At 38.6% G+C, this 22,471-nt stretch overlaps 1 protein-coding gene across 1 annotated transcript in view; it reads right to left on the minus strand.

Moving 5' to 3' along the window:
- The window catches only part of man1a2 (mannosidase, alpha, class 1A, member 2), a 153,817-nt gene that overhangs the window by 12,813 nt on the left and 118,533 nt on the right, over window positions 1–22,471 (minus strand). Inside the window, exons 8-12 of the mRNA XM_084724956.1 lie at window positions 18,631–18,754; window positions 18,379–18,472; window positions 4,521–4,636; window positions 2,590–2,809; window positions 178–350 (exon numbers count right to left, since the gene is read on the minus strand). Of these exons, the coding sequence (XP_084581082.1) occupies window positions 178–350; window positions 2,590–2,809; window positions 4,521–4,636; window positions 18,379–18,472; window positions 18,631–18,754 (727 nt within the window). The remainder of the gene's footprint in view (window positions 1–177; window positions 351–2,589; window positions 2,810–4,520; window positions 4,637–18,378; window positions 18,473–18,630; window positions 18,755–22,471) is intronic.

The following is a 22,471-nucleotide window of genomic DNA, read 5'->3' on the forward strand; positions in this document are numbered from 1 at the left end:
GTCTTATACTGTACTTGTTTTGGGCTGCAAAGCAAATCCAACAGATGTCTTATCAGGTCCTTCCTGGTGCTTCACATTGTACAAAACACTGCAGATGTCTGCAAAAACTGCTTACAGTCTTTAAAATCAAAATGAACAAAAAGCCCTAACTCATAACTTGGTATAGACATTCCTTACCTGCGCTGCCTCCCAGCCCCACTGCCGATATTTGGGATCGTGCGTGAACCTCCACATGTACCAGTAGGTTTCGATGACCTCCGGCCGCAGGATGTAGTACTTCTCATTTTGCCGTACTGCCACCGCCTCCAGGCCGCTGTCAAACTTGAAGGCTTCCGGGCCGAGCTTCAACACTTGAAGGAAGAAGAGAAAGATGGAGGTGGAGAATAACAGTGGAGAGAAAATAAAGAGAGACGGATGGGAAAGGGTAGAATAAGTGACACAGAAAGAGGGAAAAGAAAACAAAAGACAGGAGGCAACAAGAAGAGGGGTAGTAATTGGAGAGTTGGGAAGATTGGAGGAAAGTAAGGACAGTGAAACAGGAGAGAGAAGATAATCATTATCTTTTGCTCCTTGTCTGTCTTAATGGTTCAGCTGCTGGTGATTACAGGTCAGAGCTGATAGGAATTACTGCATGTGTGTGCGTGTGATGAAAAGCTGCAGACACCGCTGATTTTACAGGGTTTTCTTACAAGGCTTTTTTTTTACAAGTGTTTTTCTTGCCAATTAAGTGTGATAAGTATTAAGACTGTAACTGTGGAAAATTACTGAGAAGCTGAAGAGGTGGTGACATTACTGTCTGAAAGGATTAAAACGCACACACACACCCTCAATGGTTGCTGCGAATGACTGCTCATTAAGAACTAACAGTCCAACTTTAGACAGCCTGACCGTTGCTATCAAACTCGCTGCCACCTAACCAGAGTTTTCTCCTTTCTCTCTCCTGCCCTCCCTCTCACACTCTCTCCCTCATCTTCATTTGTTGCCAAGGCAACCTCTCCTCTTTCCCGCAGCAAGCTCGCGATTTCTGTCTACACACACACACACACACACACACACACACACACACACACACACACACACACACACACACACACACACACACACACGCAAGCACACAGACTTACACATACAATCATGATGCAAGATCACACACTATTGATCCTCTCCGGAAAACATCCCAAGCAGGTATTTTGAAAGGTCTTCTTCGAATTGCAATGATACATTTAAACTTTCAGCAACTGAAAATGTAATACCTGCTATAAAAAACGTGACCAATGGAGTTGCCAGTCTTTAAAACACACCATCATTCATAAGACAGATACAGTGGATTTTTTGTCCTTCAGGTAATTAACAGTCTCTTATTGCTTGTGGTGCTATAAATCACTGCACCTGTTCCACAGGTCTCTACAGTTTTTTAATCAAATTAATCAAAAAATAATAAAAGTCTGGTTTGACATTGAAGGACTAGTTCATTTTGTGGTCATAAGTGTGCATTTATTGAGCATGAGACCAATAATAAGGCCGTTAGGGGGTGTAAGGATCCATCCATCTGGATTGATACATTGGTTCAATGATGAACGATCCAATATGATCAATGTAAAGTGAAAACATCAGTCTATATCGCCACCTTTAAGATAGCCTTTGTTTTGAAATTCCCATGCCACACACCTGTATCACATTTCTGTCCAAGCAAACCTAAACATTATACAGTATACAGCACGCTAACATAGGTTATCTTTCACCATGTCCACTTCAGTGTTTTGTGAAGATGTAACGTCACTTCCAAAGGTTAAACAGAGTTGAGTTTCTTCGCAGACACAGCTTACAGCAACATTTCCAGCATGAGATCAGGTGGATAGAGTGTTGCTGCTGGCTAAAAGACTACCTGAGGCTAAAACTGACAATAAACAGAGTTTCATACATTCTTCTATCGCTGCGTTGTAGGCCCGTTTTAGCATCTAGTTTCCTGTTCATCAAACAAGTTAAGAGTTACAGGTATAAGTTACAACTTCTGGTAGGGCTGCACTGCTGCTGAGGGCCAGAGAGAAAGTTAATCTCAGCCACAACAACAGAAGTCTCACATCAGGGATTACATATGAGTCAGAAAAGAATTTAATCATTTCGTTGTTTGCCTTGTGTGAAGGGAGGGAGAGATCAACTAGGCAGCGAGAGTGTGAGGGAAGATTTTCTATTTAATATCAGCCCTTTTGAACTGCTGGGAACTCTCCTCTCCCTGACATTTGCCATCAAACCTGACTGCTCATTTTTGTGATTGTCAAAAGAGCTGTTACACTCAGCAATCCCATGTAATCATCACGTAACTGACTGTTAAATGGGGACATGATATAGTCTTATATAGACTGCGGACCCCTTGTGATATTGACAAATATTGTAAACGTATTGTATTGAAAACACTACTGTAATCAAATTTAAATAATATTATCTTCAGGTTGTTATCATTAATAGTTATTTCTAACACACTACTTTACAGACAAATCTGTACTGCGATATCGTGCCAGTTTTATTCATACTATAAGTATGTGTGTGCCTGTGAGTTTGTGCATGCAGTCCCCAACTCGCCCTCCTCACCCGTCCTGTCATAGGACTCGTGGCAGGTGTGTGCGATCTCAGCTCCCAGCTGCAGGTAATGTCCAGCCTTGTCGTCGGGAGAGCCGTCAGCACCCAGCGCGAACATGCCGCCGGCGAAGCAGGCCAGGTGGCCCATCTTCCTCTCCAGGTGGCCGTTTTTCCACTCACCAATGAATGTCAGACCGCCGTTGGATTTGCGTATCAGGTGGCGCTCGATGGCCTGCAGAAATAGAGTGCGCGTGTGTGAAAAAGTGGATTGAAGCAGTATGTTTTCAGTGAGAATGCGGAGTGAGGTTATACATGGAATATTAAGTGCACATATGTGAGTGCGTGGGTGTATTTGTATGCAGGCGGCGGTTGAAACGGTACACGAGGATGTGTGAAATGTATGTGTTTAGGTGAGAATGTGGACATTTGAAGATATAAGGTGAGAAGAGGGGGAATGACACAGCATTTATTATAGAGGGAGTGTGGATGGAGAATATTAAGTGAATGTGTGTGTGAATGTATTAATGGGGGTGAGTTGTGTGAATGGGGCACTGACATTGAGTGCATGCGTGAGGGTGGAGAGGATCAAACTGGAGAAAACAGAACAAAGTGGTGAGTGCGGAATTTAAAATCCAGCCACATCCCTCACCCTTCACTCTGCAGCATCTGTTCTGCTCACTCTCTGACACTCTTAATGACTGACAGACTTCTTCATCAGCTACAGACCACTAACATCTGCTTCCTGTTAAATCCAACTTTGTTTTTTGTTTTTTTTAAAAAACAAAGGACATCTCTCTTCCGTAAAGATGGACATTGAAAACTGTCAGCAGGAAGTGAGGATAATTTTATTTTGAGTCGATGTTGGTTATATTAGAGGGATTACTGGTAACAGTAATAGTTAGAGATGTTACTTTTCTTGCTGATATGTTACGCAGATCTGAAGCTGGTGGTGTTGTGGTTTTGCAGCTCAAGGATACTAGGTGAACCTTGCTTTTAAGAAAAAAGCTGGAATTTAACCACCTTAGTTTGAATTTATTCACTCTATCAAGAAAAGAAAAATTCCCACTGTACTGTTTAGGTGACCTGAGTTTTCTCACTGTCTGCACTCATTTTCTCAAAGTACACTCCATTATCAAGGAATAAGATAAAGATATTTATGAGCCAGGGCATAATTATTATGTGTTTCATGTGCTTTAATGCATTCAAGTGAAACTATTTTATTAAACATTTTATTAAACAATTATCTTATTACTTTTGAGGAAGTGTCTATTGCAAATATATATCAGTATTGATTTATTGCCCAAGTTATTTTTGTCCTTTAATAAAAATGTTAATAAAAAAAAAAAAACATGCACAAGAAACTAAACACTGAAAATGAAATTACATGTCCTACCTAACTGACACGCCATAAATAAAATGACATGCATTTGTGACAATACTTCCTGAATGAACTCTTCTTGTTGGTGTCACGACGATTTGTTGGGGAGCTGACAGAAATCAACTAAGGGTTGTCCCGAATAGCTTTTTGAGCTTCAAAGTAGCAGCAGAAACTTCAGCGCATGCTTGAGGCAGACTGACAAAACACTAGCAGCATGAGCAGTACTGAGGAAAAAAAGATATATATTTTGGCAATTGTGGCGTTCAAATGCGAACGACTGAATGAAGCTTCGAGGTATCGAGTTCAGGCCTAAATCAAGTGATGACTTTGTCTGTACTGTGGTGGTTTATCTCTCTGCAGCAGTGTTTTTATTCAGTATAAGAATAAATGGCTGCAAGTGTTATTTTCTAATGGAGGTTAACAACGTTTTTTAAGTATAAATAGATTTTTCTTGGTTCTTCAGATTATGCACACTGTTAAAATGTGTCTCTTTGGTAACTGGTCAGCAGGTGACATCTGTGGAAATAACTGTAAAACTGAAGACATATTTCTGATTGCACCATACCTCAATGGCGTCATCATAGGTCTTGCGGGCTTCTATATCCGTCTTGTCTGACATGAGCCATGCCTTCAGTAGGTACTCGTAAAAACTGTCCCCAAGTCCTCCAACTGAGGTATGATCTGGAGAAAGGGAGGGAAAAGAAAGAAAGAGTTCAACAAAGGAGGAACATGAATGGACAGTGTGACAGAGCAACAAAGAGAGAAAAAACAGTAAGACATGGACAAATGAGAAAGCCAAACAAGTATTATTCGTTTCTCGACTTTGCCTAAAAGTCTGTGGCAGAGCGCAACATATGGCATTAAAGGCATCTACTGAGGTCCTGGGTGGTTTTTCTTCTCTACACCCACAATGAATTGGCAGCACATTTCCTCTCATTTCCCATTTTGTTTATCCTTTCCCTGATGTGCTCACATTTCAATGTCCCCAATCGCCCTCATGAAAGTTTACACAGCTTTCATGGCTGTCCTAATTTCTGGGACACCACACAGAGACGATGGGACACAGCCAGCACTCATTCTGATCAGACTAAGAAAATAACTTCTTTTCTCCAGAGGGAGTTTGAAGCCCACTTCATCTAATTTTTAATGGCAAGTTGGTCTATTTCAGGGGCAATTTCACTGACACTTGAAATATTATTTAGAATATTAGCAAAGGAAAGACACTGAATATTTGCCGGAGTAGTCAATTACGGCAGGACAAATCCAAATTACTGTCAATTCTGAACTTTTATGTAACAGTAAGTCTATTATAATTTGATCATTGAAGGATCAGTCGTGTCATGGGAACCCCAGATCAACAAAAGATCTCGTGAGAGTGACTGTTTTAATCCAAACCAGTATCTTTCCCTCACCATATCTAAGTGCATTTTGTTCATGAACATAAGCATATTTCATGTCACATGAAATAAGCTGTTTGTCACATTATAAAACATTACTAGGTTGTAGAACATGTACAGTTAATCAAAGTGTAAAATTTTTGTGTCTAGACATGACTCCAAGTGTCTCTCTTGCAGGCAGAAATTATGTTCACAAACCAGGTAATGTATTAAAGTTTTCCTCATGTTAGGTTTAGTCACGTTCACCAGCCTCTTTCCTCACTCTCTGACATATCTGACATATCCTGTGTTTTCCTGGAAGTTATAGCAATTTGTGGCTATTCGGAAAACAAACCTACATACATACATATAACTTAGGTCTAGTGTTCTGAGACATTTTCATGTGGAAATGTTGAATACTATAGCTTTAATTTAATTTTGTTAATGACAACCAAATCATCTGCAATAGTACAAACATTTTGTTTGTTGAGTAGGTGTAAAGAATTACTTTGAAATTAAAAAAATAAATAAATATGTGGTTACATTCCCCAATGTCAGGGAAGAAACTTCAGCCTTTCCTTTGGATCTCCTTTTGTGGTATTATGATCTTGAAAGTCTAGTTAGGGAAGCAATTTTGGATGAAAAGAGATTTATTTAGTTCTGACTGGAATATTCTTCCTCATCTGTGTATAACTATCACTTCGGCTCTGTGTAATCACATGTGATATCTGAACAGATTGCTTTGTGTCTCATCTAAAGAGATTCTTTTCTGTATATGATTAACATGCCCCGTAGGTAAATGGAGGGATACGCAAAGACGGGGAACGAGAAAGATGAAGAAGCAATGGAAGCAATGCATTATTTATCTTTTGTCATGGAGAGAGAACAAACCTCACAAACAACCTTCGAGCCATGAGGGCAGAGTGTACTGGTGTGTTCATGTCTGAATAAACGTGGGTGACTGAATTTGTATATTTACACAGATAATGACAAGTGACTGAGCACTGGTGTGTATGACACTAAATTAAAACAAGCACATTGTGAGACAGCTTCGCACTGTTACAGATTTAATCACATTTGGGAACAAAATTAATTAATAGATGAGTTGAAATCCATTTGAAACTGTTAATCCAAAATTATGTAAATAAGTCCATTTGGAATTTGGAATAAAATCATTTACTGTTGGTGAGCCAACCAAAGAGACCCCAGCTCAATTACAAAGGTGATAGCAAGTCTGTGTGCAGTGGCATTTTGCTGCAATAGATGTTGTACTGTGCACATGTTTTATGATATCCATAACAACATTAGCAGGTGTTCATGTAGCATCAGCAGCACTAAAGCATTCACAGGGATACAGACTTTCTCTGGGGTGGTATGGCTTGTATTTGGCAGTTAATGACACGTGTGTACGAAATAAAATGTTATTTCAATAATCCCTCTGCTCCACTATTCTATCCTGGGTTGAAAATAACTACCAGACCTGGTTGAAAGCTGGTATATTTTGTATTCATCTTGAGCATTTCTACTCTGCCAGCCTCTGGCAGGTCACCAGCCCTCTTCTGGTGGCTCTGTTCCATGTCAAATTATCATACTTGGTTGGTGAAGTACTAAAAGGGGCATGTGGGTATTTTTGTGTCTGGTATCTGAAAGAAAAATACGTTCATATTCTGACTGTAACAGCATGACACCCTGGTCACCACGGCTGACAAAGAACATGCAGAGCCCCTTCAGGTTTCTAAACTGTTTCAAAAGTCAGTCTACCAACACTTTTGGTCAAGTGCACAAATTACATCTCTTGTCGTCCTTCATTTCTTTAGGGTGAACACACAGAAAGGACAGCTTCTATCAGGCAGCTTGACAGGAGATTCTGACCAACAGTATATATTCAGGAGTAGTAATGAGGATTCAGTCCTGGTTGCAGAACAGTGAACCAGCTCTTCACTCTTGTAAGCAGACACAAGTAGCTGAAAAGATTTTGTCTGGGTTCATTTTTTGGATTATTGTCAAGCAGCTCAAAAATCCCCAAAATATAAGCCTAGAACCACTGGTACTTTGCTTAGAAAGAAACCATTTGACATGGATCAGAGATCAAGACAGGAGACCACTCAGACCCTTCCATGCAAAGGTTTTCAGTGCATGTCCAATTAGGAAGAGACCCCAGGGTTAACCCAGTGCCAACAGGAGGCTGGATCTTATTTCAGCGATTGAAGGGATGATTGGCAATCGCTTCTTACATTAATATTGAGGCAGATGATATATTTAAAAAAATATTTTAGTAAAACCAGCCCAGTATCAGAATTTTTCAAAGTTCAGTACTTGTTATGGGTCAATCTTGATGTGTTCACATTTGAGAAGGCTAACAAAATAAATAAAGCCTGCTGCTATGAAAAAGCACAGACTAAGGTCATACACTGTAACAGGCCAGCAAGGAGCAAAGTGGGGAAAAACGCAGCTCTCCATGTGCTGACAGGCAGGAGGCAGAGTACACAACCAAATCAACTGATATCAATTGCAAAAAACTCAGCACCGAGTTAGTTGCTGAAAAACAGAGACATCCCACAGATCAAAGCTAATGAAAGAGCAGGAGAGGACCGAGAAGCCATCATCATTGATCTGTGCAGTCACATGTGGACATGGTATAATGCTGACGTGGGTGGTTGGGAAGAAAGACATTTGAGCTACTTTATTAAGCCTGCTGCCACTTTGAACAGATCCAGACAAGCAACAGAAATGGATGACTTCTACTGCAGTTAATGTCCATTCTGAGTAGGAGATTAACACCAGCAGTGAGCCAAGTGCAGCTCAAAGTTGAAAAGGTTAACTTCTTTTTTAGTGATGAAGCTCTCTAACTTAAGGAGGGTTTTGGAGAGGACAGATCTCCGCTCTCTTTGGATCGGAATTCAATAGCTGTCTGTTCACGTGCAGAATAATTCATTAGCAGCACAGTGACAGAAAATCCATTAAAATACAGAAAAAAATATTTCACCATCACACAGCCACATTTTCCAAAGTTGTAACTAAACTTTTAAAAACTTTCAAATGTGAGACTTACATACAACTGGATTATTGTATCATCACATTTTAGGTGAAGTCAGCAATTAAAAGGTCAGATCAAGTAGAAAACTGACACTTAAGACAAAAATTCACCCTGTGCTTTCACTTTCTCATATGATAGTTGTTTGTTTTCCAAGGTCCATCTTATATGTTAAAGTTGTGTCTTTTGTTTTGGTTTTCTCTCTTTTTGTTTCGTGACTATATGAACTAATATGACAAAATGTCACAAATAATTTGTCGAAGGTTGACTTTGTTAAAGGTCTAGAATGAAATTATTATTTATGAAGATGATATTCATAGTAACACGATCATAATTAAAACAAAGCCAATACCAGCACCGTTTGTGGGCATAACGATACAATAGGGGTGTAACAATACACTGATCTGGCTCAATAAATCAATTCAATATTCAATGAACCAATATGATCGTTGCAAAGTGAAAATATCTATCTACAGGGGCGCCCCAATAACTCAGTTAGTGGAGCATTCGCCCCATGTGCTGAGGCTGTTAGTCCTCTGCAGCATTTGCCGGTACGACTCCTGCCTGTGGCTCATTTGCTGCACGTCATTCTCTCTCTCTGTACTCGCTTTCTTAAAATAGAAAAAAAGAAAAGAAAAGGCAAAAGCCCAAAAAATAATCTTAATCTATCTGCATCATCATCAACATCATCTTTAAATATGCCTTCATTCTGAAATTCCCATGACATGTCTGTGTTACAGATGTCTGGAAGAGTTCAGTCATTAAATTGTTGGATCATAAGTTAGCTGCTTTTGTGAGTTAACATAAATGTAACGGAAGGTGACGTGATATTGTGTGATTTTGATTGCAGGCCACTGAAATGAATTAATTCAAAATTGTATGATGGCATATGATATCGGCAAATATCATATTAATGTCAATATGATATTTGCTGAAAAATCAATATATCATATTAAGACAAAACTTGTGAGTTACAGCCCTAATATTCCCTCAAAGTTGTCATGCTGTCCACAAGCTTTTTTCTATCTAAGCCTGTAAATTACCAGACTCTCGTCTATCTTAGAAACTGAATAATGTCGTGCTGTGCTCATCTTGCATTGTCTCTCTATCTGTTTGCCAATCCCCTGACTGACTGAGCCTTTGTTTGATTTCTACAATAAAATATGTGAAAACACATTTGAAGCGATGGCACATGAAAGCAAAACCACTTGTTTCAAACATGGTTCCTGATGTATCACAGGGAGCACCACACAAATAAGTAAAAGTAAAATCACAGAAATTGAAAACACAGCATCAGACTAGAATAAAGATAATACACCACCTGCAGCTCCAACTGCCCTTTTGCATAAGGCAGTTCTTGAATGGAAAGAGGAAAATTACAAGGCAATGCAGATTACAATACAAATTAGAATAGGAAATGCTCATTCAAGTTCTGTCTGATCTGTTTTGTATTCTTCCATTAACCTTCTATTTTTCCCTGTTTCACAATCACTCCCACACTCTTTCAACTTAGCATCCACCCACACACTCTCCCCAAACTCCTATCCTCTCCATTATTTTCTGCCAATCAAAGGATCAGGGTCATGCGGGGAGCGCCTGTCAATCAAAGACAGGGTCTGCTGAAGAGGCTGCTTCAAACGAACACTAAAACCCAGGCAGAAAGATGCATGTATACAAGGAGGCATTTTCACAAAGCTTCAAACACACTGTGATTTAAAACACAGGTCACAGCCACAGGCTGCTGAGGTAATATTAATAACTTCTTTGTATGTTATCAAGTGCAACAGTACAATTTGCTTCTATGCAGTACTCATCCCAATGAGGAACGGAACAGCAAAGGTCAGCCATGTTTCAGTCTCCACTCTCTAGATCATGATATGTTCAAGCACCACACAATTCATTTTGACTGATTTGACTAGTTTTTTTTTGTTTTTTTTTACAAATCTTATACAGCTACAAAATCTAGCATGGTGCACAAGGGATACTGTGTGTTTATCATTTAAAATTAATTTGAATTAACAGCCAATTTGGCCAAAAACAAAATGTTATAATCTCCACCAGATGTGAGCCTAGAGGGGATTGTGCATTTAGTCGTGTGTGTGGATCTGTCCAAAGCTAATCCTGCATACTACTAGACCCATCAGCCTAATACTTTTTGTGCACATTAATGACTGTATGCTCAAGGGCCTCTTGTGGTTGTGGTGAATCACAATTTTTGAAAAACCTCAAAAGACCTATTTTATTGACAGCTCTGTTTTATACCACAACTGATTGCAGACTCCATACTCCGGTATAAGTGGCTGGTAAGGGGCACAAATTATTAACAACTGCTTCAGTGTAGAACCTTGTTTCTGCGAAGGACAACATACATGTGGTGGTCATGTTAGGCTTGGCAGATACTTTTTTTATGTTATGGACTCACAGCTTCACACTGAAATAATATGAATAATACTGTCTGCTTTATGTATACATTGTGCCCAATGTTTGTCTCATATTGCTGTTCTAATCCATGGTAATGGTACCCATTTTCATACATTCTCTTTCATACATAGGCTCCCCTGCACTCTGTGTTCCCCACCAACATACCTCCAACACACCTGGCAGAGATCTGCACTCTACTGAGTACACTCTTTTACATTTTTACTGTTATCAACAATTGATTCAAACTGAAATGGTTTAACTGGAGAAGGGACCAACAGGAGGACAAAAAGAAAGCAAAAATGCAAAAAGAAAAGTTTTTTTTTTTTAGGTTTTGGAAGTCTGGTGTTGTGCTCACTGATCGCAGTTGGGGACAACCAAGACAAACAAAGATTTGTAGACAGGATTAAGAGTGCAGACATTACTTTCCTGTGTCAGAGTCAGTAAAGTTGCCACACAACTGGCAACAAATACAAGGTGTATGGTACAAGGACCAAGGTAAAAACAAAGAATTACAGTAAAGACAAACAGCCTGATCAGCCTGTAGCAGTGTGTCACTCATTAAGAGTGAGAAAGTCCTCGATCCATTGATTAGACTGTAAAGAGTCAATGGAGTGCAGGTGGGTCTGCTGCTGCCGGCCACTGTGTCGCTTTAAACTGATGTCACACAGCATCACCCTCAGCGCCCTCCTTGCAAACAGTGGAGTCACAAGTCAGAAATGACAGTTGTTCCCAGAATGTATAGTTTGCAAATAGTGGTGCACAAGAGTGTGCACAAGTTGGGACAGCTTAGTCCCTCATTCATCACCAGTCACCTCAACACAAGCTGGAGGAAAACATCGCCAGGATCATTAACCTCCTGGCGTGATCCAGAGAGCTGGCTGTTGCTCCCTGGTCTGTCTGACTGACTGTTTTTTCTTCAAATCGGGAGAGGCTGTTTTTGCAAATAAGGAGAGACTGTTGTGTTTTGTTTTGTTTCCAACTAAGTTCTTTTTGTCTTTTTTTTTTTCAAAGATTATTTTTTGAGCTTTTGCCTTTATTCGGATAGGGACAGCTGAAGATATGACAGGAAAAGGGGGTAGAGAGAGGGGGAATGACATGCAGTAAATGGGTCACAGGCAGGAATCGAACCAGCGATCACTGCAGAGGACCAACAGCCTCAGTACATGGGGCAAATACTCTACCAACTGAGCTATGGGAGCACCCGTTTTTGTTTTTTGTCTTTGTTCTTGTCTTTAGCAAGGAGAACTGAGTATTTTGTGTTTCTTGTAGTTTGAGAAATTGTTGTTGTTTAGTTTATTGGAAAAGCAGTGCCTCTGTTCTTGTGTTAATACATTCTTTAATTGTGAAAAGCAAAGTTGCGTCTCATTTGCAACAAATATTTACTTTATCTTCAGGTTGTATGAGTTGGTTGAGGTGCATCCTTTGTGTTGGCTGGCTTTATGTGTCTGTGACTGGGCAGCTTTTAGCTTGGTACCCTATGAATAAAATAAAAATAAGATAATAGTTGCACACAAAAGCTGTGATAGTACAAGACTAGGTTGTATAGTGGGATTAAGATGTAGTTCCAGCTATGCATTATGCACAGTGTTAGACTTGTTCGTGAAGTGAAACCAAATAGAAGTTCTGATTATTGGGCTACAAAAAGATCTATACACAACAAAAGCACACAAGGTCTGAGGCCATTTCTACTGTACACTATGTTTGTGCCAAAATGTCTGCTGTTGGGAGACAAATAATAATAATAATAATAAATAAGGAATCAACTTTCATAAGCTTTAAGGTTGTACATAAGTGGAGTTTAACTTATGTAGAACACAATGTTACAATTCTGATTAATGTCTTTTTCAGTAGTAATTAATTTTGCCATATGAAAATCCACTGATGAAAGGAGTGTTTGACAGACTGTCGGGCGTGTGTGCATATGCGTTGAGCAAAGAAAAGTGTCGGTGAGTAGGTTAAAAAGAGGGAGTGGGTGGTGTGTGTAGGCAGCAGTGTTATAGTAAGACAGAGGAGTGTGTGGTAATAAGGCTGTCAGTCACAGCAGGATCTCATTAAGAGAGAGGAGCTCAGCCTCATTCCTCATTAGTCGGGCTTAACTACTGTCTACACACCTACACTCCACAATAAGGGACACACACACACACAAATTTATACACAGTGATACATTTGCACACACTCTCCACAAATACTTCCACCCTTCAAACACTTCACACATTGTCTTGTACACAGGCACACGTTCCCATACATTTCTCACCCAGTACTCAAATGCTCATTATTCAAACATACACACAAAGCTCTCTCACTTACACTCCCACATGCACACATCATAACCATGATGAAAGACAATGTATTGCCAGCAACAAGCAGGATGGAACCAAACCAATTATACTGTTTAAGAAGATAACAAAACCAAATGGTGGTTGTTCACTTGACACAGCAGCTGATATAACAGAAAAACACTCAGGCCGCAGGCAGATCCTGGCTGGTGGTTTGTGTTCATTTTGTGCCCAGATGCCAGTACATATAAATCTAACATGAGACAGCCACACTGCCTCTGTTCAGTCCTAAAACCTCAGTCAAAGTTGTCCTGTAGTGAATTTAAATGGAGTTGATATGTTCCTGTTTGATGCTGTAGCAGCTACAGGTGCAAATAACAATCACGTTCTCACAACAATGCATATCTTATCTGGACTAAACCTTTGAATTAATTGGAAGAATAATTTGTCATATTGTATGTTAAAAAATTGTCATGAGATTACTATTAATGTGTAGTTTGTAATTATGATTCAAAGTAGCTCAAAAAGCGCTCAAAAAGCTAGAGATTTGAATATAACTAAACTACCACCCCACTGCTGTAAAATGTAGTTAAACTAGTAATACACCTACATGTAGTTAACAACATCTCAATACTACCTCATACTGCATACTGTTAACATTCCCTGGAGAATATTATGCACATTCTTGCACAAAACTGTACAGCTGCTGATTTAAATAACAGTTTGTACATATTTTTTATAATATTTTTCTAGATTTTATTGTCAACATGTAAACCTACTTGGCGAGAAATCTTATTGAGATTAATGTATTATAATTTTCTGCCTTCCTGAATCTGTGAATTATTATCATGGTATCATGCCAGTGCCATGAGCAGCGACTGTAGAGGATCTTTATTGCTGCTTTATTGATGTGTGTAATGTTCTTTCAAAAACATGACTTAGTGATGTTTGTCTTTCAAGGCTCTTCCTCTTATCAAATCTCTAATCCTAACTGTCAATATGATTCCACAAAAACAAAATTAGAGTCAAACTGAAATTCTTACAAGAAATCACAATACACAGTATGTCCTTGGAGTTTGTTTTAACTTGAGTTCTTGCTTTGTTTTAATTTTCATTTCCCAAAGAATTTTCTGCCACAATACCATCCCTTACTTTAATATTCTCAAGGAGAATTTGATTAAAAATTTGAAAGGTGAAATATCTGTATGGGCAGACATGAACAAAAAGTAACATCTAGTGGGAGTGAGTGCTACAGTGAAGTTAGCAAGTTGGGTTAACTTAACTTTCCGAGTAGAATACAAACTAAACAGTACAGTCCTCTTAAATGTTAATTAACCGTATATGGAGTTAAAAAAGGGAGTGTGTTGAAGCAAAATTTGTAGGCTATAGAGAACTAGACTAAGCACACCACAGAGGTCTATAGTGTGTCTCATAGCAGTGCCCACTATCAAATGGCAGTCAGCTGCTGCCATGGGAAATGCCCACCCAGTGGCATGAAAGATTATTCAAGTGTTAACAAATATGTCGGAAAATGTTTTCATTAATTTTTGAAAAATGTGGACAATAAATGAAGCATCTTGGTTTACATAGTCTTCACAAAAAATAGTCAGACTTCATTTTATGCAGACATTTGATCAAGATACATGGAGCACAAGAGAGAAAAAGGGGGCCTTGACTGTTCAAAGATTTGACTCACATCACAATAATGCCTGAAAGTAATTCTCAACAAATCAAGGTGACTGCTTTGTTGTGCTGCAGTATATGCAGAAGATAGATTCAATAAGACAATATTACAACATGGAATGTTTTTTTTGCTTTTTCTTTTTTTGATTCATGCAGCTATTTATGAGGATTATGCTGATAATGTAGTGTAGTGATATGTTCTCCCCTAAAAGCTTTTTTCTTCACTATAATGCACTTCAACACAGTTGTCCAGCAACAGACACCTAGAAATAATCTACAGCAGGCAAGGTAGTGGTAAAGTAGCCACATGACTACTAAACACTTCATAGCTCAGTAAATAAACTGGAAATGTGGTAGCAGTAAGAAAATTCTCATCAGTGGTATCTTACCTAATCATTTGTTTTTATTATATTTTAACCATTACATTTGCATTATATTTATTTTGCAATTATTTATCAATATTCAAGGGCGTTTTTGCTCGGAGCCCTTTCAATTTGAACATTCATTAATTACAGACCTCTCACCGTATCATGCAGCCTCTCCATGGAGCGCTCAAGGGGCACTACAACAGGTCAGGTTGGTTTGGAGAAGTGGTGAGCTTTAATTAAACTAGTGCTGCTTTGCTGCAATCAGCTGGTAGAACGGCAGCTAATTAATGTGTCCAGGCATGAGACGACATATATATATACACACACACACACACAGTAGGATGCAAGATCAACAGATAAAGATGCAGCAGACACACACTGGTGCACAAAAACAAACACATACACATTATTTTTATGATCAAATATATACTGATAGAAAGACTCGCTCCCTGACTCACACGCATACGGGGAAACAAACAAAACATCCGTCATCACATGCTGCCCAGTCATGCAGCTCGACAGCTAACCATCCATCTGTTAATGTACTCACCCATTCATCAATCAATCCACCCTCTCTCCATCTTCTGTCCATTTATTTTTCCCTGCTTTTGGCCCAAAGTCTGTGTACTTACAAATACATCAGTCTGACTGCAAGCCACCTACCCATCTATTAATGAGCCCCTCCATTTATCCATCCAACCATGGCTGCTCTCCATTTGTTTTGTCGACAAGTAAAACAAATAAAACAGAGATTTCATCTTGCTAGACCACAGTAGTTGTTAAAAAAAAAAATCTGTATTTTGCTCTAAAGGGACTGTTCACCCCAGTTTTTCCTCTTACCTGTAGTGTTGTTTATCCATCTAGGTTGTTTTGGTACGTGTTGCCATGTTTTAGAGATATTTGATTACAATAGTTTACACATGAAACAACTAGATCTGATTGATTTCTGAAAAGAGTTTTTAAGTGTGTATGAGTGAACTGTCCCTTTAAGAGTGGCAGCTTTGTTTTCTCCTCTGAGGATGGTCCATGTATGTGTACTGCAGATTTTCCATTTACTTGGTAGTGTGGAGAAACTGAAGAGACTTATATAGATATATATAGATATTCAATTTTAAACAGATTTAATCTCTTCATTTCCTTTCACTGAACTAAAGAGTAAAACCGAGCAGAGTTATATCTGATCAACAGGCAGAAATTATAGTGCTCCATTCTAAAAAACAAAAAAACAAAAAAAAACTTGAACACAAAAAAGAATATTTTTATAAACAATGTTTCAATATTCTGCTGAAATGTTATGATAACCAACGTCAATCCTCCACATATCTATAATCCAGCATCTCAGTCTCTATTAAATGCCTTTTGCAGGTTCCAAACTCTCTCTAGTGACATGTTGAAAAATAAACAAAAAGGAATACTTAAAATTCCCATGTGAATACTTGGATGATAACTTGAAATATTCCAAATAATATCCAAAGAAAAGTACAAACATCCAGACTGCATGTATGAAAGAAAATGTGGATTATTCTGAATTAATGGAAGATCAATTAAATGACTGACACACTGTAAATTAGACCAAACTCACGGAAATCAGGAGAAGAAAATCTAACTCAACAGTCCACTAAAGCAATAATCATGTAAGGATTCTGTAGGATCAATCTTTCGACTAATAATTCCAGCTTTACCTGAAACATTAAGTTTATTTATTACAAACTTCACTCTTGTGACACAGACTTGAAAAAAGTCAACCTATCCTTTAACAATTTCAACTTTCTCAGTGTGAGCACAATTACACTATTTGTCAATCACCAAGTGTCAAGCTGAGTGATGTAGGAAATGATTGCAGGTGCAGCTGACCAACATATATGGTGTCTCACCATCTTTAATTATATGTTTACTGAAACCTACTTTAACCGGAAATGGCAGGTTTCAGAGCAAGAACAGTATGCCACTGCACATTAAGCTTCACTCAGTGAACTGTTAATTTCCCTGGGCACACTGCCAAAATGTAATCAATACAACGGGAATACTGTGTTCCCCCTCTTCTTCCATCTTCCTCTACTCGCTTCAATTTGTTCTCATTAAAGAAGATCCATTCTACTCCTTTCTCCTTCACTCAGGGTTGATTTCTCCTGTTTCTCTTCATAGTGTTTCTGGTACACGATCTTCTGAAGCTCACAAGGAAACTTTGACACTTCTCTCAACTGGCTGCTTGTAAATCAGTGACCCAGGTATGTTCTTTAAATTAAATGCTGAAAACAAAAATGCCTTCACAACAACTAAACTTTCATTTCATTTTACAATTGTTGAAAAGTTTCTTTTAATTATAAAAAAACATGAAGGTACTTGCAAAGTTTTCGGGTATTAACCACTTGTATTTACTTCTGTCAGGTGAAACAGTAATTTAATGCTAAAGTGACTTATGAATAGGGCTGCACAAATATATCTGAAATGCCAATCATAATTATTTTGATCAATGTTATTTATCATGATTATTCACTGATTTTAGGGAAAAATATTTTTAATGCACTTTTACATTTAAATGAAGAGAACACTGCTTTCACTTCCATGTTTTCCTGCTGATGTGCAAATCTGTGGATCAAAAGAAGACTTTTACTGAAAATTAAATCAACAGAGCTGTCTTTATTTTTAAGTTGTGCTACATTCACACAATGACATGCTGTACAGCATCACTATTATGGATGTGAGTTTATGCTGAACAAGGACGACGGTGCAGTGAGGTGACGTTAGTGATGTTATTCTTCTTGGCCTTCATCTACTCATTATATTGCAGTTTGTGGTGTGTTTTCAGGTGGTTGAACAAGTTAGTTGTGTTGCTTTGCAGCACAGATTTAAGTCTCATGCACACTTTGCATAGGATTTGTTTTTGCTCAACATCACTCAACCTATATCTGAAATACTTCAAAACCACAAATGATGATATGTTTCAAAGTCTCCTGTCTGCTCCCAGTTATATATTACATTTCTACTCAGGACTGCAGCTGCAACATCCAGGAACTTTTGAACAGGCTGCCACTGCAGGGTGGCTGCCTGTTAGTTTGGGAAGTGCTTGATTTGATATGCAGCCGAGTTTTCTGTGAGTGGGGCTTGCAATTTAAACATCAATTTCACAGTCAATCATGTTCATTCATTTGTGGGAAGCCAAAATTGTGAACACAATTGATATTTTATTAATTGTGCATCCCTGCTCCTGAAAATAATGTTTGATGCAAACTCCATAGTTTTCTAAACCAAAAGTTGTACTTACGTTGGCCCCAGCGACCCGTGCGGGGATTCAGGTAATTTGGGTAGAGCCCGTTGGGTCTGTCCATTTTGGCTAACAGCTTCCGGATGTGCATCACCTGTGATCAGCACCAGACACAGTCTAAGTTTTAACCCAAATAGAGGATATTCACCTTTTCAAAAATGCTAGTTTTTGATATTACTATGCAAAAGATTCCTAAGCAAATGTAAGGACACCCAGATGCCACAAACACACACATAGACAACATTAATTTACCTTCTGGTAGTAGGCAGGATTCCCTGTCAGGTAGGTGAGGTGAACAAACTCCATATGGAGAGTCCCAAACTCAGCCAGGATGCTGCTGCCCGCCGATGCCCAACCCCAGTTACGACCAACACCACTGGGAGAGGGGGAAGAAGGAGGGGTAAGGTGACATGAAGAGATGGTGAGGACAGAGAGAGAAGACAAGAGGAGTGAGAACAGAGTTAGTCATAGAAGGTAAAAGATTGATATGATGAAGAGTTTGACAGTAAGAGAAAAATACAGAACTCCATACAGCCAATATAAAAGAGTAATAAAGGTTTTAAATGGCTCATAGAACAAAATGCCCATGTATCTGCCAAGGCTGACAGGTGACAAGTTTGAGTAATAATTTTGACTAATAATTCACTGGTTAATAATGACTTTGTGAAGTGAAAGGTTAAAAATCAAAACAGGAAGAAAACAACAAATATGAGCTTCTAGCAAAAAGATCAAATGCAGTGATCTTTACATACTGTAACTGTACGTCATCTTTGGCTTGACTTTCTAGTAAATAATATAAAGAAAACTTAATATCTGTAAATAACAGCCTAAATACACATTAAAATTCAATTCAAGTGCAAAATGCAATTCTCTCCAAATGTAAAAGAATTTCAGGTAGGATACTATTGCTCTTTATAACATCACCAAACCCTTGGTTTGTACATTTTCCATTTCAAAACATCCTTTTCCAGGCTTTGTTAGATTTTTCAGACTATATTTAGTCTATGTATATGCAATTCAAAATGTTGCTGCATTTTCTGTTAAACTAGATTGGTTGTGGATGTCTTGATATGGTTTAGTAATAAGGCACTTGGGGCAGAGATGTTTATTTTTTAGAAATTAAGAATTTTACATTTTAGAAAAGAGATTAAGGTAGACAGATACACATATTTTTCAACACTTTTCTTCCTTATTTTCATACTCCAGGATCTGGAAATGACTAAAATAAAAATTAATTATTTTCCATACTGCAAACCATAATATATATTTTTCATTCTAGTGAAAGAAGGAGGTGTTGGTGTTGCACTGATTGCAGTCTGTGCAACAGGTTCACTACGTTCAGGAGTTTGTCTTGGTCACAGCAGGTAAAATGACATTTACACATGACCATATGTGGCACAGGAGGCATCTCGAACCACATTAATTTTACATGAGTGCATAATAGGTTGCAATTTGTGGCTGCGCGCTTGTGTCTGAGGAGGAAGCACATGTATGAGGCACCTCGTTTGTCTGATCAAATGAAGGAAGAAAGATGTGTCACGTGTGTGTGTTTTCTGTTAAGACTGAATTCCTGTGTGTACAATTGCTCTTTGGGGCATCTGAGTGTGTTTGAACATGTGTAGCTGCATTTTCACCGCTGTGTGTTTGTCTGGTGGCAGATTAAGACAAAACACACAATGTCCGCTCTCTAACAAATCAGAATTACCTCTAGAAAAGGAGGCCCTTGCTTGTACAACACACAACAATAGGCCAATGCATGTAACAGAACACTGATTAAACACTCTCATATACACACCAAGCTAGAGTGCTTAGCAACAAAGTAGCCTGTGTGTTGATGTTGCAATTTTATTTCATTTCATTGTTTCATTCAATGAATAAGTAAATTGATAACAGAGCAGTGGGGAAGGGACTGAGATAAAAGGAGTACACACACATGCAGGCACACACACTTTCTCACTCTCTTCACAGGTACAATTACATGAAAAAAAGGCAGTAGAAACCAATACGAGGAACAGAAAGGGATGGAGATGTTAAGGTAATGTTACATTTCAGGCTCAGACTACAACAGGAAAATGGACCATTGTTACAAGCTGTAGGCTAACAGGGTGACGACAGGTCTCTAAAAGTTAAATTTAACACTTCTTTCAGAGCCTTTTCCTGCCTGTTCACAGAAGTTCCAAAAACTACCCTGAAGACTCAAAGCCCAGTTCTCACACACACATACACACACACACGCACAGTGTATTTTCAGTTATTCAAACCAGTAAGAATCCTATTCAGGTTGAAGTTGAGTGTAGCAACAATGGCAATAATACAAGGTCACCAAATTATGTACTGTTAAGAATGATGAAGACAACTTCTTCTGACAGTTTTTTTCTTTGTTCTTCTCAAATTAGTCGGAATAACTGAGATGACTGTTCTTAAGAAGAACTATTACATTTGTAGGATTGAAGGAATGTGAATTGGCTCTTTCTCATGACTGATGCTGATCATTGCAAATAGCAACTCTGCTATCAGTTTCAGATGCCTCAAAAATCTTCGCAGACATAATCACATCACATGCCCATAATTAAAGCAGCATCTGATCAGCCTGCCTATCTACAGAAATCTTAATTTCAGATCAATACCGATATTTAATTTTAAAGCCTTTATGGGAGGATACTGATGACCTGCCAATATTATCATGCATCCTTACCCCTGGCCTCAGCAAAATACAGAACTTTGCCCAGGAAATTATATCCTTTGTGTAGAGGCTCATCAACTGTCTGAGATGTTGAGTTTATTTTCTCTTTGAGAGATCTTTCATGGATTTGTGGGGGAAGAGGGTTTACTCTGGACAGATTTGAACAAACTGAATTTCTAGCTTTTGCTGTTTGTTCCCTGAGGAGTTTTTTTTTTCCTTTTCTTTTTTTTAGTTGAATAGCATCTGGACTTTTCTTTGGATTATTTGGACTTGCCTGTCAGACATTTTCTTTTGTGTGTTATTTTTTTCATTGTACCACAAATACACTGATTTATATTGAACTGTGTTTGCATTGTCACTCATATTATTGCTTTATTTATTTGCATTCTGTTTAGTGCTTTCAGTTAAAGAGAAGTGGGTTCATGGGGTAGGGATGCACCAATACTGATGCTGTCCTCATGTACTCATACTCATAAAACTACTCCGATACCCTCCACACAATACCATGTCATGTAAAGTAGCCGCTCCACACAAGCAACTTGATAAAACATCTAAAGAACCAACATGATGCAGAGTTCAAGGTATTTGCTGCTGCCCACCTATTTTTTGGTCAAGCCATTATTATCAGTGAGAGACTCTTTGTCCTCATTCACTAATGATTCCATGTAACTCCATGTAAAACTGAAACAACCTCACAGAGTGCTCCTGTTGACTGCAGCCAATAAGTCCCAGCGGGCGTAAACTAGTTGAATATAGGGCTGAAACATAGGCAAATAATTTGCCTTGAGGCTTTGTTTAAATCCGGACAGCTATACAGCACAGTGTGTTTCGCATGTAGGGATGGGTACTGAAACTCTGTATTAAATGGGCCCAGAACTTAATTATTAAAGACCAGAATATTGATAAGCTCCAACGTTTCAGGTTTGATGTAATTTATTATCACACGGCTGCATCATCTCTCCTGTCTGTGACTGTGCGGCTCCTTCATTCACACTCACACACACACATGCATGCATGCACACACACACACAAAACAAGGTCAGTGCAGTGGTCAAGAACTGTAATGGCATTATTAAATACTTGTATCTGTACTCAGTATTGGCAGTGTGCAGTAAGTACTTGTATTTGGTCTGATAAAAAGTGGTATTGGTGCATCCCTAGTTCATGGCAGGGTGTCCTGTATGGAGCAATGATTCATGTACCCATGTGGGGGGGCTGACTTAAAATCTCAAATGTTAACATTGTTGAACTAAACTTTGGCTGACGCCCCAAAAACATACAGACAATCTGAACCGATTCCTTGAGGAACCCGAAACTAAATAACTACATACAGCACAGTGCTGGGGCATCAGAACAATAGTTTGGCACAGTTGACTACATTTAAGCATCAGCATGTGAAATATAGTTTTA

Source organism: Lutjanus erythropterus, chromosome 8, assembly GCF_056507025.1.
Source record: "Lutjanus erythropterus isolate fLutEry1 chromosome 8, fLutEry1.hap2, whole genome shotgun sequence".
NCBI classification, from domain to species: Eukaryota; Metazoa; Chordata; class Actinopteri; order Lutjaniformes; family Lutjanidae; genus Lutjanus; species Lutjanus erythropterus.